Genomic DNA, 20,828 nt, shown 5'->3' with positions numbered 1-20,828 from the left:
TGACAGACCTTTTGGCCAATGGTCCATATCCCTGTAAGAATGAAATTCAAGAGGACATGCACTTGGTTTATTTTAGGTTGTTTACGTGGTACTCCTGATTTCTGGGCAGAGATCTGGACCTCTTTTTCTTTGGCTCCTAATTTGTTCCTTTGCAAAAGGCAGCCAAAGGGGAGGCATTTACAAAAATGTCACCATACACATTCCAATAAAGAGACCAAACTAGTCTTGCAATGCTTTCCTGGGGCTCATCCATCTTGAGCAGAACCCATGAAGGAGGAAGATATAGGCTAGGGGTGAGAAACTATGGCTCTCCAGACATTTTTAGCCTACAACTCCCAGCAGCCCTAGCCACGACAGTCAATGTTGATTATGAGAATTGTAGTCCAAAAACAGTTGCCCACCCCTGATATAGGCAATGTGACACCCCACAGGCATTTCAAACCCAAGCCCAATATGTGAGATACTACAGAACAGCAGCTAAAACATTATTTACTCCACAATGCTAGCTTCACTCTTGTTGGAAGTATTAAGGGGAGAAAAATGCTAGGCCACAATTAGCAATCTTCTTAAATGTCATGTCCAATAAGATTTTCTTGACATTTAACAGAAAGCCAAAATTCTCCAGTGGGTTGTAGTGCTAGCAACCCTCAGTAGCATCAAGCTTTATAAGGCTCATAAATAATGCAGGCGGTGGATCTGTGGCAAACACGGAGTCTGGATGCTGGGTATGCGCGAATGTGATTTTCAGCCACACTTCACCTTCTGGACATGGCTACTGTCACTCTTCCTAGTTCTCCAAAAACACAACACTAAAAGCACAGAGAGGTGAGGAGTTCTGCCCTACAAAATATTTGCATTTCTATTTCGGTACGAAGAGAACAGCTCAGACAGAAGAACAGAACCTTGTGCTGTAACAACTGACGCGAGAAGAGATATACCATCCTGCATGCAATAGCAATGCATCAGGCTACTATGCCTCATCGGGTAATTCCACAGGACTTACCCCTGTATGCTCACTGATATACAACATTAAGCTGTTTTCCAGAATGAAACACCAGGTTGGACTCATAAGGCATGAATAGGTCTATAGCCATGGGAAGTCTTTGCGTGACTGAGAAGCGCAACATTGGAAGGAGCTGAGGGTCAGCTGATAATCATAAGGAGCCCATTAAGCTATTAGCCATGTTATCCCTCTTTTTCTTTTTCTCTCCTGCCCATATGAAAATTCCTTCATACGCACCAACATTCTGTATATTGTTAATTTTAATCCCTTGTCAAAAATGTGAAGTTTTCCAGAGCATAAATCCTGAAGTTACTAGAAGCTGATCTTCTCAGCTTCTGTCACTTAAAGGAACAGGGTATTACAGCCTTCCTTGTAACAACGCTTCCCAAATCCCAAGGAAGGCAATGGCAAATTTTCTCTGAATGATAATGATTTTATTTATTTATAGCCCACCTTCCTCCCAATATAGGGACTCAAGGCGGCTAGATTAATTTTTTTTTTTATCTTGCCAAGACGCTTGCTATAAATTGGAGTCAACTCAAAGGGACTCGTGAACAAACCATGGCTTCAAAGGGCCAATCCACTTCCCTGTCTTCTTGACAAAGGATTTTCCTTCCAGCAAACAGAAAAGGTTTTAAATTGGTATTGCTCTTTTGTTTTTTTTAAGTGCTCATTTATTTAGCAGCTATCCGGAGTCTATACTCATTTCATTTAAGATAAGAAATACAGCCTGAAAGAGCTAGCCTCCCTGCTACAGAGCTTTCACGGGGCTGGGATATACTATTATTGGCACAAACTGGACTATGCAGGGGTTTCCTCGGCATCTGGAAAGGCCCCGCATTTGGCAAAAAAGGAGGTGGCAAGCCTTCTAAAATGATCATTTACAATAATCTCAGCTCAGTGGTGGCAAAACAGGGGAAAATATGAGAGGCCACATCTGTTCTCACAGGGGGATGCCTGCCTCCAGATTAACATGTCAAAGAAACTATTAAAAAACCAGGTGATAACAGCTGAGCTAAAGCGACTTCCACCGCACAAGGATTCTTGAGAGCAGTAGAAGGAAAGAGCAGTTCCTCTAAAATATATCAGGCCTATATCTGAGGAGGCAAAGAGGTCAAGAGGCAGTTAGAAAAAGCTTTCAGTAGCTGCTTCACAGTGAAAAGTACCTGTCAGCTGAAGATCAGCACACAGAACGTTCCTCAGTCTGGGCTAAGTGTCTTCTACAGAGGACTACGGTATTCTTATTAGCTCCAAGTAATAATATGGCTATTACATTTTACCAGATGGTTTTATTCAGCTCCAGGAGTTTGTTTTTTAGGTGGCCTCTACTCCCACTCTGCATTCAAAAATAATCTTCTAGCAACAAGAATGAGCTTGCTCTTACCTTAATCATCTGAGAGAGGTCACCTGCATCTGCCAGTTCCAGTACAATGTTGAGTTCATTGTCCTCAATAAATGAATCCAAATACTTGATTATGTTCGGATGGTTCAATTGCTGCAAATATACAATGGAGAGGGGGAAAATCTTGATATGAACATACAGCACATGGAGGCACAATAACAGCTTGATGATACATGGAGAAAGAGGTCAGGTAGGTAAAGTTACCTGGAAGAAGACCTCAGAAGAGTTCAGACTGGTAGAGACCTCTGACAACCCTGCTTTGAAATGTCAAAAGTAAGTAATGCAGCAGAAATCCCTGCAGGCCTTTACTTTTTTCAAGAAAAAGGGTTTTTCACAGTTCTACTAGGAATGTCGCTCCTTTCCCTTCCAGTTGTTAATGTTTGGGATTTTGGAGTTACCAAAAATGTTTTTCCAAGCTGGTAGTCAGGGGCATTCTCACACTGCAGTGAAACAAATTCTCTATTCCTGAAGTGTTTCCAAACCTTTATTGAACATAGGATGCTTTTCTAAGTAGCTCATCTTTGAGCTATCAAACTGTAGAACGTAGTGTATTTTTTTTTGGTTTTTCGGGATATGTGGCCATGTTCTGGAAGAGCTTATTCCTGAAGATGCCAGCCACAGATGCTGGTGAAATGTCAGGTATAAACTCTTCCAGAACACGGCCACATAGCCCGAGATCCCCACAAAAAACTATGAATGCTGGTCATGAAAGCCTTCGACTTCACATGTAGTATGTACTGTTAACATACACACACACATGTGTGAGAGAGGAAACAAAGTTGTGTGCTAGACACCATGGCTCTATCCAATTGCAAACATGGCTTACAAAAATAAGTCCAGCTCCAGAGGAGAAGAAAGACCACACACTTATCTGCCATGGAACTCACACAATATGTTATCCCATTTCTCTTTTTCAACTACATTTTTCTCTCTTCATGCTTACCACAAATCCAACATCAGTAAATTGGGGGTCAAACCATGGAAGGAAGGAGAATCCATGGTTGCATCTGGCAAGCAATTGCAGCTCTTACGTGCCTTTTTCACGGATTACTGAGCTGACATAGATGCCTTTACGATCAATCAGGTTAATCACTACTTTCTGTCACCATGCTGGAAGGGATATGCCTCTCTTTCACGCTGCTTGGACAGTCGGATTAATATTCATGGGTCTCCCACGTGGGCATTTTGGACATTTTGGCTTGTGGGGAGAGGGTACTCCATAGTTTAAGGCTGTACCTTTCACAAGTATGTCAGAAAATGCTTGACCGGGGGATCAGAGAAAGTAAATACCTTTGCAAAGCATGTACACAAAAGAATACAGCATTTGCTACATTCTTGTCAATACTTTCCTTGCTAAATTGTACCTGGATCCTGCTTTTATCTTTGCAACCTGTCTTTGCCATTCTTCACTCCAGAAAAGAAATCATCCATAATAAATCTTAAATGTGTCACGCATGTATATTAAAATAATGGGAAAATCCTTTCTAGAATGTGGAACAATACAATAACCATCGAACATCATGCATTTCTCAACTAAATTCGTGGGTTTAAAGCAGACACGTAAGATACTTTTCAATCCTAATTTCATATATCCTAATTTATCCAAATTGCTACGTAGCAGTGGGGCTGCAGCTGCATGTGCAACAAACAACTAGAAATGCTTATTTTATTGTTGAATTGTTTATTGATATGTCAGTATGTCTTCACAGCTGATGCTGATACTGATACGTGTGTTATTGATAATACAGTGAGTGAAAAATTATTTAAACAATGACATAGTGGCATTTTTGATTACATTTTTATAGTTATCTTACTGTGAGCTGCACTAAATTGTGCTTGCATGTAAGCAGCATAATCAAAACCATTTGTTCCTAATTCTCTCCTTCTGAATTTACCCCATAAGGACTAACTCTTGCTCAACTGCTTTCAGACTACAGTTCATCAAGAGCACCTTCTTACTGTTTTGTGTACCAAAGACCCTTTCACCTCCAGTGCCAATTCTGCTAATTCCCAATATTGCCAGTTTTACTAAACGCCACATTCCCAGGCCAATATTCCAAGCCAAGCCTCATCCCCCAAACTCTCGACTGAGATTTAAGGCTTTTTCCAAGCACTGTATTTATTTATAATACCTGCATACGGGCATGATGAGAACAATGCCAGTGCGAGCGTGTATGTGTGCTGAAATAGGGTTATTTGAAATGCCTGCTTTTTGACAGAAAAAGAACAAGAAAAAAGAACCACAGAACCTTCACTCCAGCTTATTTGTAAATGCGCATAAAAACTCTGCCGTGGATGACTGCCATCCTCTCATTTTTTTAATGCCGCCTAAAAGTTTGATGGAAGTGAATGCCTGATGTATATGCAGAGCAATGCTGTCAGGGAGAGGCATGCAAAAAAGCAGGCGGCCACTAACTGGAAGGGGCGATGCTGCCAGGCCGGCTGTCGATTAGAGCTACATTACCGACTATTGCCTTTTATTCTATGGAGGAACAGAAGCGCCCCACTCTTTCCTCCTATCCTTGGGAAGAGGAGCGAGCTGCTTTCCAAGTGCCAAAGGGTTGCCCGATTAATGCATCAAGCACAATATCATTACGCACAACTTGTACCCAGTTGCTCTTCCATGCACGCTCATTTCCATTCCAATCAAGTTAGAAGGAATATATTTCAGAAGAGACATTTTTAAAAGATAGGAAGAGATGGAAAAGCTTCCTAAGAGGCTATGTTAACTGAGGTATACCTGTAGTTGTGCCAAAAACAGAAAACAAGGTCAGAAAAAGTGTTCACAACTATCGATTATATTAATATAGGTTGCAAGGTAGAGCTTGACCCTGATCTTGACTATACGGAGTATGCAAAAGTGAAGTTATATACTTCCCCTACCTCTGATTTTTGCACAGCCGAGCAAAGCATTTGCATATTGTTGTAAAAGCAATCAGTCTGCATATGAAGGAGCGATTGTCAAGGGGGCTATCAATTAACAAGAGATGAGTTGCAGATATTGATTTGACAAGTTATTAGCTGTGTAGGACTGAATGGAGAGCATCTCACTGGCTGGTGTTGACAGACAGACGGAGGCAGTCCTCACCGAATCCTCCCTTGCATCTAAACAAAACCTTGAACAACTCTGCCCTCCAAGACTCTGTGGGGAAACTCTGGCACCTGCACCAAATTATGAGAAAATGCTGACCTACATCATGTCATTAAATGCTGCTTCTCAAGTTGACGTTAAGATCTTTGCTGTGATATGTTCAGCTTTTTGGAGCTGAATGATATACATCTTGGGCAAAATCTGTCATATTTGGTTGGATCTTTCATTCAAAAACTTGGATATGTTTGAAAGGAATGCCCGATGGGCAGCATTTACTAATAGATCCCTTGTGCATTCGCAACACAATATGATTTATCAAACTGACTTTTTATCATGCTTTGAGCGGCAGCCATGCAAGCGTTTAACCAGCAGGGACGGTTCTCTGCAGTTATTCATAATGGTTTCCAACAAAATGTGTGAAGCAGTGAAATGGACTTGTAGGCAGGTTCCAAATCCACAAAAGGTCTTGTGAGGAAAGGTACTGCACAGCTGGAGATATAGAATTAAATCTTTGGCAAGGTTCCTATAAAAGAGGGCTCTCAGATTTTCATGCCAGATATTTTAGAAGTTGAACAATTAAATACTGCAGTGCAAGTGGGCCTTAACTTGGTGGCTGCCTTCTCTAGGCCAATCCAACATCCTATCGATTCTCACCTCAATTCATTTTGAACCTGGTATCTTAGATTATATTTCTGCCTAGAACACAGAAGCCACTCATTCAGTCTTTAACCCAATGTTTGTTCCAGTTAACAGAGATCCTCTGAATCATTACCTAAATCAAAGTGGATTAATAATTAACTGAATCAAAATGGGTTTACTGGTTGGGCTTACTTTACTCAAGGGATCTAGACCAGGTCCTTGCTTTTGGTCAAACAAGGACATGAGGCTGTATAAGAGAAGCAACTAAGTTGGAGAGGCAAGGAAAAGGCCTTCATAAAATGGAAAGGGCAAAGGCAAGTGAAGTGCTAATTATCCCAGCATATCATCTCCTCTCATTTGTCTCTTCACAGCCCAGCTAATACAATGTTCACAACTTAACATCTGGCATCCTTGGTGAGCTTGATATGGGAAGATCTGCAATTGCCTCTAGACATCTTCTGTGGGAGAAATTCTAACTGACTGTCCTGATTCTCGTGTCTTCCTGAGCATTGTGATTTCACTCACCCTTGAGTCTAACTCATGTGGACAGAATGGCCCGAATACATCCTGGACCGTATGGGCGAGTCTCTCTCCCTCTTTCCACCCGCCTTAGTTTGCATGGGGATCAGCATCATCACCCCACGGCACTGCAAGCCATCTTCACCTTGTTTGGTTTGGCATCTCTTGCCTCTTCCTCACTATCTGCTTAGCAGTGAACGCTTAGCAGCTCTGGTGTAATCTCATCGCATGGCTAACCTAGCAACACAGCTGCGGCGATTCCTAATATTCGTGTAGGGTCACAATACAAAGTCAGGCCAACCATCTGGAGGAGGAAGCAGGAAATGCGAAAGTACACCGGCTCAGCTCTCTATTGTCAAAAGTAGAAAGGGAACTCTTTGAGTGTCAAAGAGAAAAAAAGGCCTATGCTCTCTGGGTGAAAGCATCTGTGGGCTGAAGTGGTGTAGTCCTTTGAGATGCACTTCAATGGGGTCTGCTACAAGCCTCCTAGGTGGGCTGCACAAATCTGGGTGTAGCTCAGAGCCAGGATGCTTCTGAGAGATCTTTGGAGATTCCTAACATTTTTAGGCCAATCTGAGGCCTAAGTGGTAACTGGAAAAGAGCCAGAAAACTAACAGATAGTTTTACAAAATGTTCAACCTGAAAGCCGCTCAAACTTCTGTAACATTAAGACAGCTACCACACCATATCCAATACCTTTCTCACGCTTAGATAGAAGTCTTAGTGTCTCTGATAGTATACACTCATACCTAATCCTAGTTCACTAGTCTGTTTATCTATCAAATTACAGACAAATTTTATCCAGATGTAACTCATTTTTTCTTTTCTTTGACATTTATTACAGTGTGACTCAAATGGAAAAATGCACAAGGCAAGACACAACACATTAACAATGGTTAGCTACTGCTCATTCACCATAAAGATACACTGTGTTGTTTAAAGGGCAATACAAACAGAAGTGAAATCAAAGACTGATTCTGAGAGAGGCTGCAGGAACACAATTCCCCTTAGGTTACAACGGAAGATAATACCCCGACCCTATTCCCAATATATCAAAGGCATGGAAAAATTCTTACCTTCAAAAGGTCTATTTCTTTAATACAATCTTGTCTAGCCTTGGCATCCATCATTTCAAATATCTTGAAGGAGGGGGGGAAAAAAGTTAGAAGTTCAAAGCCAAGCAGGAAATGTGGATGATCCTAGATCATTAAAATTCTAGAGCAACCCAAGCTTGCTTTCTCTCCTATCTGGATCACCGTGACTTGTCTGCCTTTCCCCCATCCAAGCCTCCTGCAGTTCTTCAGATCTAACAAATACTTGTAAACAATGCAGAAAATACGCATTTGAGCAAACTCATTTAACAGGCAAACAGAAATGGGAATGGAGGAGAGAGAACAAATTTCAGATTTGTACTTATTCCATTCTTGACCTAAATAAATAATAAAACCCCCAGAGATCACATACAAAAAGAGACAAAACTTAAGTCAGTCCAAATGTTCCATAAATCAACTTTTCTTAACCTTTTTGTCATTTTATTGCCATGGACATCAATTCTTTGTATGGTATTAAATTGGAAAGCTTTCCAGAGAAGGAAATGCCCCCTTGTGCCAGTGGGGAACACTCCGTCCATCTTACCTGGCAGAGCCTTGACTATTCAAATCTCACCTGCACTTTCTTTAACGCCACTGGTTTTCTGTCCAGAAGGCAAGTGGCCTTGTAGACTTCACTGAATTGTCCTCTTCCAATCTTCTTTTCTATCTGAAAGTCTGCCAAGGTGCAACGGTACGGGTATGTTGTCAGGTGTCTCTGTTTAAGGAAAAGAGAGGCTAATAAGCAAACTGGACTGAATGAATATATGTGCCTCCATGTCATCTGTCAACTTATGGTGAGCCCAAGGATTTCATAGGGTTTTCTTAGACAGGGAATACTCAGGGGTGGTTTTGCCAGTTCCCTCCTCTGAAATGAATGTATATTGAATAGTTAAAAATAAGACCATAAAAGAGAACAAATACAGCAGAGCATTTATATATTCAAACTTAGAATAAGAACCAGGGGCTAGAAGGTACAAAACTCTACACTCTGAATAGTAGTAACAAATGTACTATTAGCCAAACTTTTGGTTTACTGAAAGTTTTCCTCCCCTCTTAATCACCCATTGAAAGAATACCCAATCTTCCACATTACTCTAAAACCCACTATACCCAACTGCATTATAAGTTTCAATATGGTTGAATAATTCCATTATTCTCTATGAATCTACAACTGTGCCGGATACTGCCAAGACTGAGAGGGCCTGAAAGGGTTGTGTTTCCTAATCTAAAGCAGATCACACACAGCACAGTGCTGGCTTAGAGCCTGGAGAGGAAAAACAAGATACAATGGCTGTTTCTTATACAGCTACAACAAACTCAGTGCCCCAAACACCACACACACACAAAAAAGGCTGCACATCCCAACAAGCCATCGTGTGGTTTCAACTCTGGCAAACACGGCTTGTTATAATGTGGAAACCCAGCGCTGCCAACAAGCCAATGATCAAGTCGTCTGCGAATGGTGAGAATGCTAATCCTACCCAACTGAGGTGGCAGGTTGGAAAAAACAGGAAAAGCAAAGAACAATTGCTTCCACAAACATTTACTCCTTTGAAATTCGATCACACAACAGCGGACATGGCAAGACATTACAGTTAAGAGGAAAGGTTGGGAATATGGCAATGAATAATACTAATAGCCAGAGGCAAATCAGTATTTTAAATGACTGCTAAAGACAGTTTTCTAGTTTAGTGGCCCCTTTGCCGGAAATAAACCAAGTCGGAGCAGCAGAGCCGCACGGTTTTGTGCATGTCAGTTACAACTCCATGCAATATGGCTCAACCAAGGAAGTTGGCTTGCCAAGCACTATTAATGCCGGGTGATGACTGGACACCTCGGCTGATAGACTCTGGCATCCGCCAAGAGTACAGCTGCACATTTACATATGCAATGACCTAGATTTGCATTTACTATCACAACCTATCAGACCTAATTAAAGCAACAGAGCCAAAGAGAGGATGCTAAATTACAGCACAAACAAAGGAGCAAACCCAGGTCAACCCAAAACATGCCAAAAAACCCTCCCTACTGATTAGGACAGGTCATTTCCCAGCAATTTTTACAGAAAAACTACAAAACAAATATGATATTCGCAGGGCATGTGCTTCACTGAGTGGGTGGGCTGCCACTGCCAGTAGAAAGAAAGAAAAGGCACAAGATCCCACTCCCTGCCACCAAAGCTGTCTATGGCTATAGAAAGTGGCTGTAGAGTATACTGGTGTTCTGGCACCAAGAAACATATCTGGGAGCCAAGTGCCATGTGCATGGACTTGCCTGGATGGGGACAGAGAAACAAAGGAGAGGTATTTCTGGTGTTGGCTAAGCAGACCTGAGCTGTCACACAACAGAGCTGCAAATTCTGCTTTCCAACAGCCAACATGCAAGGTTTTTTACCACACTGCAAATGCATGAACCACAATGCTCATCTTCTAACCAAGCCTTGTGAAACATTCCAGTTATATTTTAAATGCCCTGACCCTTTGCAAAGCAGCAAAAACTGTGAGGCCTGTACAGTACAGAAGGCTACGGTTAACATTTTGCCAATCGTTGCACGCATAACCAATTTCACATACCCCTAACCTCCCTAAATCTAAGCTCCGTGGATTTGGACGATCTGAAACGAAAGGTATTCATTTGCTTATGAGCAACTGGTGTGCTGGATCATATTTTCCACCTCCAGGGCAATGTGTGGAGGTTTGCGTATGGCGTATGTGTACTCCGCTCTGCCTGCAAATATGACCAGCAGCTCCTGTCTCACAGCTAACTGCAGTTACTGGACACTAAAGTAAGCGCAAAGTTCATCCGCCAGGCAGAGAGGTAAAGGGGACAAGAGCTAGCAACTGAACAGCTGCTTCCTTGCTGGCTTTACCATAAGCATAGTAGACGCTAGGCCACAGGACATTCAAATCATGCTTGACTCAGTTCAAAGCAATTACAGCTTATTAGCCCACTATTTAAAAAACAAAATAAACCAAATGAAGTCTAGAAGAGACTATTTTTGGCTCCCGACATCAATATTATTTTCTGCAGGGATATATTTGATTGTTAAGTAGCAGCAAACTGGTGCAAATAGGAGTAGGTATTGGCTCAATGAATATTCTAAAATCCCATTAAAACTGTTTAGTCAAACAAAGCAACAGCCTGACTTGAATCTTAATTAATTCTGTTGTGTGCATTTCCCCCCTCTGCAATGCATCATTAATTTTTTAGGCAATTGTTGCTATGCTTTTAAAGTTCAGATGCCATTAGAATGACATTTATTGAAAACTGAGTTTACCTTTAGAAGACATCCGCAATAGTATAGAAGAAGCTTTAATATGCAGGTAGCATATGATGCATATAGAAAAGAAAGAGTTAGTGGCAGCTCATCTGATGATAATGTTTATATCCTCTTGAATGGGTAAAGAAGTGCTAAAAAGTGTGGACTGAAACTTTGCTTTTGGGATTGATTCTGAAATCCACAACAGTACAGGGAGGCACTATGTAAAATCTGTTAGAGTTTGGAACCTGTTTGCTTAGAAATTGTATAGGAGCCTCTGTGATACTTTTGGGATTCCTAGGTCTTCTGAAGACTGCAAAGCTTGCATGCTTAGGCTTATATGGAGCAAGGTGATCCAACAGGTCTTTTATTCCTAACCCATGAAGAGCTTTACAGGGAATCAGCAACTCTTTTAATTAGATCAAGAAAGGGACTAGAAACCAGTGCATCCAGTTCTCCGCTGGCAATGGGAATGCAGCTTTCCCATCTGTGATACAGACTGCATTGTGTCATCCAGAAGTTGCATAGATGATCACAAACTGGCAAAATATTTCTCAGTATCTTACTGGTAAGTAGGGAAAATATCTATTTGAAAGATGAAGAAAAGAGATGGCTTGTCTGCCTGAATACTTTACATTGCGGAAGAGAGCCAATTAAAGGCATCTGCAAGATGCACCTGACCTGTCTTGTCAGCCTTGTAATGTGCCTCCAACCTGCACCATCTGCACTAAAACCACATGGGAATGGTAGAGCCATAACGTAGAATGGCGTTAACACACTGAATATTGCAATGCATTGGCTCTGAATAGGATTTTTTTAAAAAAATGTATGCATGGAGATTCCATTATTGGACTGCATGAGTGTTGTTTTTGCTCGTGATATGAGGTGTGTGCATTAATTTTTAATCTGACACAAGTGCACAAAATTAAAACCCTGTTACTATCTATGGATACAACAACACATGTGTCATATCTAACTCTGAAGCATCAATATGTCAAGAAACCTAACCCGACATTTCCTTAAGAACAGCCCCGCTGCTCTTTAACAAAGGACACAAAAGGACACATAAGAACACATTAATAGTACAAAAACCCGATCAGACACATCCCTTGTACACAGAGGTTCCTAGACAGAATCCCTAGCAATGCAGTTATAAAAAGGATCAGGAAATGGTTTGGAAAGCCTCGTCTTTGCCCAAAGATACTGGCAAGGGGGCAATACTAGATCGGATGAACAAACAGTCTGGTCTAGTGTAAGGCAGTGTCCTTTATTTCAAGCATACATGAAAGAACCTGCAATAATGAAAACAAGTTTGTTGCATTAGTTTTAAGCATCTAACAAATGACACGATGGGATTAATGAAACTAATTTAGTGGGCATGAGAAAAAAATAACAATGAAAATTTTAAACAAGCTTTTCTAATATGAATGATAGTATGGCTTCCATATCTGTGGGGCTGTTACCCGCAATTTCACTTTACCCATGTCTGGAAAAAATGGTCTTTCTAGACATCTGGTGGTCTTCCAGCAACTTTATGGTCAACTTCCTTGGGAAACAATGGGTTTGCTTGATTTTCACTATCTCCAGTATGCCTGGGACTGTGGGGGTCATACTGTACTGTCAATGGCAACCTGAGGCTAAGAAGAGTCGCTCTTTTCCACCCCACAATGTCGCTCTGACACCACTGGCAACAATTACACAGAACCCAATCTGTAGTTATGTGCTCACTTATTCTAATTAGAAAAACTCCAAAATAGAACATTCTATTGTGAGTCATAAGGAAAAGGTTAACTAGAACACCACAAATAAATACAACAGATGAGCACCAAGGGAAAGTTAGAAACCACCTCTTCAAGCCTTCCAGGACGTGTTTTCAAGAAATTACGACATGCAACCAATTTATCTTTCAATGCTGTAACTCCATACCCTTTCCTCAAAGTATTCTTTCCCCCACCCACAAGTAAGAAAGGGTATAAAAGAACTATTACTGCATTATTATTCCAATTCTGGAGTCCTTTAGAATGCAAGCTATTGCAACTGGGGGAGGATAAGGCTGTACAGAGGCAGCTCCAGATTTAACAGCAATGAGGAGTGGTCAAAAACACACCCTGTGCATGGCTCCACATGGCAACCAGGGCTCCTAGTGTCAGGCCAAGAGAAGAAATCAGAATTATTAGCCACTAATTACCTTTAACTTTGCCACTGCAAATTCCAGCATGGCTCTAAGATGTCATGCCTGTATCTGCTGTATAAGAACACTTCCTAATCTTGTTCATGGAATAATTACATGGGCTCCATCCTGCCAAATGAGACTGTAATTAACCCTAATTGCTCAAAATGTAACTTGGCTAATTCAAGGAGATCAATTACTACTAAATGACTTAATATGACAAATTGCCGCATTAGGGAAGGGGGGGTACTGTGCTCCACACAGGGCATTTCAACACAGCACTGAGCACCATGTGTTCACAGGCAACTCATTGTTTTTGTAAACCTCATAGCTGTGCTTTGCTTTGCTCCCATAATGAATTAGCTCAGCAAAGTACGGCGGGACTCTCTCAGCCCAAACACTGTTTTTCCTTGCCCTTGTCCCACACTCCCACCCTAGGAACAGCCGTACTCAATTCAGAAAAGAATAAGCAGGTGACAGCAGCAGATCATTTTTGAAAGGAAACTGTTATTGATTCTTTAGTTTGAAGACTCTGCAGCACGCATGGCTGTTCTCTCTCCACCTGCAAGGAAATATGACATGGCTCTTAGCCAAAGACAGCGAGTTTAGACATTTTATTACCTCAGTTGTCAATAGCTGCAGTTGAAACCGAGACAAGGCATTGATCTAACTCAGAGCAATGAAAAAAATATAGGGACAAAAGCAAAAGTCAAGCAGTAGAAGAGACCAGTACCATATTTGTGACCACTGGCTCCTGGAAACTCAGCAGTGGGCTGTCAGCCAAGGCTTTGGAGCACTAATCCAGAAAGTACCATTTTGAGTAGCCCTGGACCAGAAAAAACACTTTCGGGATACCTTCTAGCTCTTCAATTTTATTTCCCCATTTTTAATGCTTGAGCAGGAGGGATCCAGTGTGCTTAGATTAAATTTTGGTATCACACCTTTGAAAAGTTACTACTTCAGATGTTCTTAACATTTTAAAGACAGAAGGCCAAGACAAAGAGGCTGAGAGAGAGATAGGACTGCTTACTTGTGCATCATGCTGGAACTCCTGGCTTGCCACTTTGCAAAGCGGGTTGTTCTGGTCCCCTAGATGATGCGGATGATTGTGTTGACCTTCCATAGTAGCATGCCAAATTCTGCCTTTAAGCTCTGTCAGAACAAGAACACAAATGGGTTTAAGCAAAGGTGCCTGTACAAAACTAGCAAAAACTCTGGTAACAGAAGGCAAGCAAGTACTACAATCAATGCTTAAATGCAGCTACTAGTCCTAACCAGAATGGGCCCATGGAGTTGACTAGGTATATGCAAGTATTGACCTGCCATTCAGCAATCCATTCAGTGGTTGGCTCTAGTCTAGCTGGAACAAGTGCTTGGATTTGAGATAGAAGCTCCCTTCTTCCCCTACTGCATGCCAACGGTTACCTTTTTTAGCCTATAGTTCTTTAGAACTATAGTCTCTCTCTCTCTAGGGTTAGTTAATTAAAAAGTTTGAACCCAGCACTCTGGCTTGTCTGTTTGCCAACACGCCAGGTCAGGAAGCCAGAAACAAGGCACAGATGGAAGGTCTGTGGTTTATTTAGCCTAGAGCAAGAATGGTCATGCTACCTGCCCCAGCCCATTTCCTCATGGCCAATAAGTCATAATTCCAGAGAATCTGTTGCATCACATTGCACTTAAGTATAATTCTCAAGAAATCTGAGCTTAAATTTAACTGTTTGCAGCAGTTACTGTTGTCAAGCAATAAACTCATGAGCCACCCGTATAATGAGATAAGAACAAGAGAATATGATAGGATTTAGGATTTACTATGTCATTGGTAGAAAGGTGCTAAAGACTGTTGATTCTGGAGACCTAATATTGGTAATAAGCTACTGAGCTATCAGAATGAATAATAATAATAAATAATAAAATTTTTATTTGTATACCGCCCTTCCCATGATCAGGGCGGTGAACAACAGGATAAAACAATACAATATCATCTACAAACAATACAAGTACAACACAGCTATTAAAACCAATATTAAAACCCCTTAAGCCAGCTACCCTTGCTGTCAGTGAGGGGGGCTAGCTGAACTTATATTGGGGAATGCAGATTGGAACAGGAAGGTTTTCAGCTCCTTCCTGAACTGGGCCAGGGAGGTGGCCGAGCGGAACAAGACTGAGGCAATCCAAAGAAGAATTGTGTGGTATTCAAACTGCTATCAGGTCATTCTAAGTACAGTATTTTGTCAAATGGCTTAATGCACAAACCATAGAGGCGTTGGGCTTTCTGGATCGCCTGCCCTACAGTCAGGTACATACCATTGCCAGGGGAATCTCTTCTTTAATGTATCTCAGAGTCAACCCATTGCACTCTGTACTGTGACACACTTTCTCTTATCAGCCAGCGCAAACACAGGATGTTGCTACTTCTAAAGTGAATCACCCAGACACCCAAGAAGAAAGACTCCAGATCTTATTTCAGAATAAGTCTACAATCTCTCAACAAATCTCTCAGCAAAGAGGAAATTACCCCCATGTTTTAGAAGCTAGAAGCTAGTGGTGCGCTTATCAGCTATCAAGCTGACTTCAACTTGTGGCAACCTTACGAACAAAAGGACGCCAAAAATCCCTGTCATTATTATAGCTCATGTCTTGGAAACACAGGGCCATGGTTTCCTTGCTTGAATCTATTCACCCATAACAGGCTCTTCTTCTTTTCCTTCTGTCTTCCATTTTACCAAGCCTTGTTGTCTTCCCCAGTGAGTTATGTCCAAAGTACAACAGCCTCATCTTAACTTCTAGCAAGAGTTCAGAGTGATCATTCACGTATTCTAATCATCCGTGATAAAATACAAGAAACTGTATTAGATGCCAAATGGCATGTCCCAGTTTTCCTGTTCCACTTTTGAGCCATGAATTAACTCTGTGCCCAGGCAGAAACCAACTCATTTCAAACACTGAGATGCCTTGTCTGCGAGCCACACACACAGGCATGTTTCTTTTGGGTGCTGCAAAGAAGGCAGGGAACGGTTGCTGACTATGAGGGGGCATTAACAGTTCAGGGCAGTATAGCCAGCCAAAGTATTTTCGCTTGACTAGTATTTGTTTCAAAGCATCTTTGCTTGCACAGCTTCAGGAGTAACGATGAAATATCAGTTTGGAAAAGCGATATGCATAAGCTCACATGACACCCGCACTGATCCTCACCGACACCTAAGGGACACGCTGTGCCGCTCCAAACTGGGAGCTATTCTGGGATGCTGGGGACAAACATGCTATAGGTAGTTTACTCACAAGAGAGAAAGGACAAGTGGCAGACGCACCCTTTGTGGGTGGCAGAGACATACCTCTATGAGTAGTGGGGTAACTCTCAGAAAGAGGCTTAAGAAAATATCCCAACTTCAGAGTTGAAGCCTCTGTGTGTGAAAAAGCAGGGCTTCTCCACTCCTGCCTTCCTGAGAGGAACCCTGGCCTCTAATACAGAAAGCTCTTTAGGGCAGCTGTACCAAATTGATGAGTGAAAGGAATTATGGAAGAACTCGGGAAGCAAAGTGTGCGCTTCCCCACTTGATGCCATCCTTTCTGTAAGAGAAAGTGAGGACTGGAGACTCTATGCAGGATGGAAGAAGAGCATCTATCTTTCCCCCAAATTCATTCCACTGCCTCACAAATCTAATGCATTTGTGCAAGCGTGATACTATAGCAATACTGTATTCAAGGATTTGGCAGAAAAAAAAAATCTCCCATTCACTGAGACCGATGCACCATTTAAATACAATGTTACTCAAACCTAATACATAAGGTTTCTTTAATAATGATGTATGCACTGAGATCATTCTTTCTTCTTGGGGGAGTCTCATGAACACAATTCCTACAGACAAGTGTTATTTCACAGGTATGCCCAATATCCCACCAACCAAAAGAAATAAGTCAGAACAGGGAAGCAGGAGAACATAAAACCTTATTGTTAATTAAACATTAATTATTGCCACAAGTTTGTAAAACGAGGCAAACAAACCTAGCAACTATGCATTTATTATACTGTTACACATGGCTTTGTTACACTATATCCTAGAAGCAATATTTGCATCAACTGGGTTTACATTTGTGTAAATCTGGACTGGATTGAGCAGTGTATCTCAGTAGTCAGCAGTCTCTGAGAATCTCTGAAATGTTCAGGTGCATGAGGTGTTGTTTTTTTAAAGTGCTTCAATGACAATCCATTGGGGAATTTTCTAACCTTGCTCATCCATCAGAATATTCTGCGCATAAACCAAGTCAGCAGACAATTTCCCCTGTATTTTGTGCTCAGTGAATGAAAGGAAAGCCATGGCACGTTCCTTCAGTTGAGCACTTAACTCTATCAATAAGAAAAACGGCTCAGCCAAACAACCTTTCTTCCCAGAACTGGATGTTCTCGTTCTGCTTTCTTGAGCAGCTGTAGTTTCTGGTCTGGAATTTACTTGCTTTTGAATCAGCAGAGGAAAACATCGCTAGCAAAAAGAACTGCTTCTAAAATATATTAGCTTGTTCAGTTAAATGTCTGTCCTAACCTATGGCATGCGAAGAACCAAAACTCTTAAGCATTTAAAGACAAACCTCTCTGAATGTTCTGCTCAAGTACCAAGTGATGGGATCCCCCCCCCCCCCGTTATGTCTGACTAATGCACATACATGCATGTATGGAAACTTTCCCTCAAATCAAATATTTCAGTAAGCTAGGAAAACAAAATCTTTTGCCACCCCCCTGCAAGGAATCTGACAGGTGCGCTCAGGAAGGCAGAAATGCCCAAGGCGCTTGGTACCAAAGCTCAGGATCATTAGTTACAGGATCCCCATTAAGGAAACGAACTTCAGCCGCCGCATCCGCCTCTGTTCATATTTGATGCACCCTGATGGATGCCCAAGGTGCGCTCCCTTTCCAAACCGGGCTCAGTAACAGCTGTGATCGGCTTAATCAGGTATAAGCATGTATCACTGGATGCCTAGATCACATCCACGGGCCAAATTATTCTCCCCGATGAGCAAACAGCATGAGTAGCAAGGAATACCTCCGAAGCAGAAAACACAGCAGCAGGAGTTGTGCCCGCCACATGTCTTTCTGCCGGTGCCAACACACCTCTCTTCTCGCTGGGTATCTCCAGCTGTTTTCCGTATGGCTGGCACTCGGCCTTCTCTCTAGCCAACCGTGCCGCTGAGCGGTAGAGAAGCCAAGTGCCCAGATTTCACAAACATCTCAGGCAAACGGATAAAAAAGGCTTCCACTTCTGCGTCTCATTAAGCAGTTGCTTTTCTAATGAAAACTGCCCTTAACTAACTCCTTCTTGGAAGTCTCTGAAACACTCAAGTGGAGAATTGGGACACAGAGATTATCAACATCCTACCAACCCAAAGTTAAATCACAGAAATTGGAACACAGATTAACGAAGACCTTCCTAATATCATTATGTGGGGTTTTTTAAAAAAGCTTCTGCTATTCTTGTGGGAAAGGGCAACTGGGAAGGAGATGCACAAATGCCTTGGCACTACTGAATCCAATCTCTGTTCCTAAGAATCTGAAATGTGTTTACTAGTTCTTACACAGCTTTTGCCAATCTGGCGCCCTCCAATTGTGCTGGACTGAAACTCCAATGATGCCCAGTCACCATGGACATTACTAACACATCTTTCTGTGATGTGTATGTATGATATCAAGTGGATTAAACCTGGTACTCATTATGCTAGGCAAGATACAGAAGACAAGGGAGCCAACAGAATAAAACCCCAGATCCCTCATGTCCAATGACCAGGCTCTTACATAAAAAGCGCTGCCATTTCAATATGACTGTGATCCTGAGCACTGACAAAGTACAGATAATCCAAAGTACCTCAAATGTCAAGAACTACTTAGGTTCTAGAACTCATGTATGAATGGGAAAGTAAGATCTTCCTCTGAACAATCTTTCAGGGTTCCTTAAAGGCTGAAAAGAGAAGGAAGAATCACATTAGGCACAGACTGTTACAGCAGACTTCTCCAATTTGGCTGTACAATCCAAAGGCCTACATGAGGGAGTGCCTCTATAAAGTCTACATATAAATAGTGTGAGGCTCTAGCAAATGTCAACTGGTCACTTCCAGAAGTTGCAACTGACACAACACAATGCAGTTGCCACACCAGTGATGGGCCCAGGCACCATTTCCTCACTGTTTTCTTGCTGCCAGGGCTGCTGGCCTAAGGCAAGATGCTCTAGAGAAAGGGAAGGGTGGCTAGAGCAGAAAGTGAGCAAGTGCTGCCACAACTTTTAATGGCAAGACTGGCTTATGACCAATCCTGACAACATGCTGCGCTTTACAGCCCACACTTTTTTCAGCCACAGGTTAGCAATAAAGAAAATTACCATCAACGAAAGCATGCATACAAATTGTGACATTAACAGGAGTGTTTCCTTATTGTGCTGCGTCAGCGAGAAATAAAGAGCAGCTCATGGAAATGAAAGCACTTCCCTCGTCAGGTCAAGGCAAGAGACAGGCTCCACTCAAAAGTGATGAAAATTTTGCAGAAGTACACAGCACACCTGCTCAGGGCTGACCGAAAACTACCATTTCTACTGCCACAAATTTGTTCATTTACTCACAAAATGCGTTTAGGACTGAAGTAAAGAGACACAGAACGCCGCTCTGCCAAGGCCCCGGGAAAGAATGGAGTGATTCACACTATTTTTTTAAACTAAGCACCAAAACGATACTGTTCCCTCCTCTCTTGGCTACCGGATAATGTTCTCTCTCTTGCCGGCTCATAAAATAAATCTGTCAAGATGCTACCCAAGATTACCAATATATTTAAATGATGGCTCTGGCTTGTGGTTCCATTATCTCCTGACTCGGGACGTGTGTGACAAGGCAGCAGCCCTTCCCTGGGAGAGCCTTATTTCCGACTGACTTTTATTGTCCATTATCTTACAGCATTTATGCCAGGGCCATGATGTCTTGCAGGAATATTTCACAACAGAAATATCTTTGTCGTTAGTATTCTCGCTGCAATTTACTCAGATCAACCTTTAAATCTCATCCATCATGCTGAAGAGCTTTGGCAAAGCAAGCCCCAGTAATATATGCTTCCTTGTAGAACCTAATTACCAGCTACGTTAAACAGTGGCGCCGCTTCCCTCCCGCCTTGCTAGAATAACACAAGCAAACAGAAAACGCGCTCGCAGCCTCTGGGTTCTCACTCTCGCACTTCGTCTTGCTGGAAGCACATCGCTGGTTCACTCTAAGCAGACTGACACTGTCTGGCACATGACAAATAGACTTGAACCTCACAATTAAGCTTCTGACAGCGCTTCCAAAAAACGCAAAGTATTTACGGCAAAATCCCTGACAAGTTTAGCTCCTTTGTTTGCTTGCCTTTTTTTTCAGGAGTCAGTTCAAGACGGCTCAAAATTACCATAAAGCAAAGCAGATGAACGTGAAAAGATGCACAAAAACATGTGACAGGGTGCAACACACACCTTTTGGCACTGAGGCACTGTCGAAAGTGGTGACAGTGGTGAAACTATCACACGGCACCCAAGGGAACTATGCAAGACATCTCCTTTCCGTAGGAAACGTACCTAAGACCTCCCAAGGCCAACAACAACAACAACAACAACAACAACAACAATAATAATAAGTTTCATTTATAGACCGCTAT

General features: G+C 42.0%; 1 protein-coding gene across 3 annotated transcripts in view; it reads right to left on the bottom strand.

Annotated features, from left to right (window-relative positions):
* NEK6 (NIMA related kinase 6) overlaps nucleotides 1–20,828 on the bottom strand; it is a 57,744-nt gene that overhangs the window by 20,755 nt on the left and 16,161 nt on the right. For 2 of the 3 annotated variants that reach the window (XM_089534733.1, XM_089534732.1), the window contains 4 exons: nucleotides 14,205–14,326; nucleotides 8,320–8,460; nucleotides 7,731–7,793; nucleotides 2,388–2,498 (listed from right to left, as the gene is read on the bottom strand). In XM_089534733.1, the coding sequence (XP_089390859.1) occupies nucleotides 2,388–2,498; nucleotides 7,731–7,793; nucleotides 8,320–8,460; nucleotides 14,205–14,297 (408 nt within the window). In that variant the 5' untranslated portion in view covers nucleotides 14,298–14,326. The remainder of the gene's footprint in view (nucleotides 1–2,387; nucleotides 2,499–7,730; nucleotides 7,794–8,319; nucleotides 8,461–14,204; nucleotides 14,327–20,828) is intronic. The other variant, XM_089534734.1, reaches the window with a different exon arrangement.

The sequence above is a fragment of the Sceloporus occidentalis genome, unplaced genomic scaffold (genome assembly GCF_023333645.1).
Source record: "Sceloporus occidentalis isolate IW3139 unplaced genomic scaffold, rSceOcc1.0.p SCAF_8, whole genome shotgun sequence".
NCBI lineage: Eukaryota > Metazoa > Chordata > Lepidosauria > Squamata > Phrynosomatidae > Sceloporus > Sceloporus occidentalis.
Note: the sequence above shows the minus strand (reverse complement) of the source record. Positions and strands in the feature narration are given on the sequence as shown.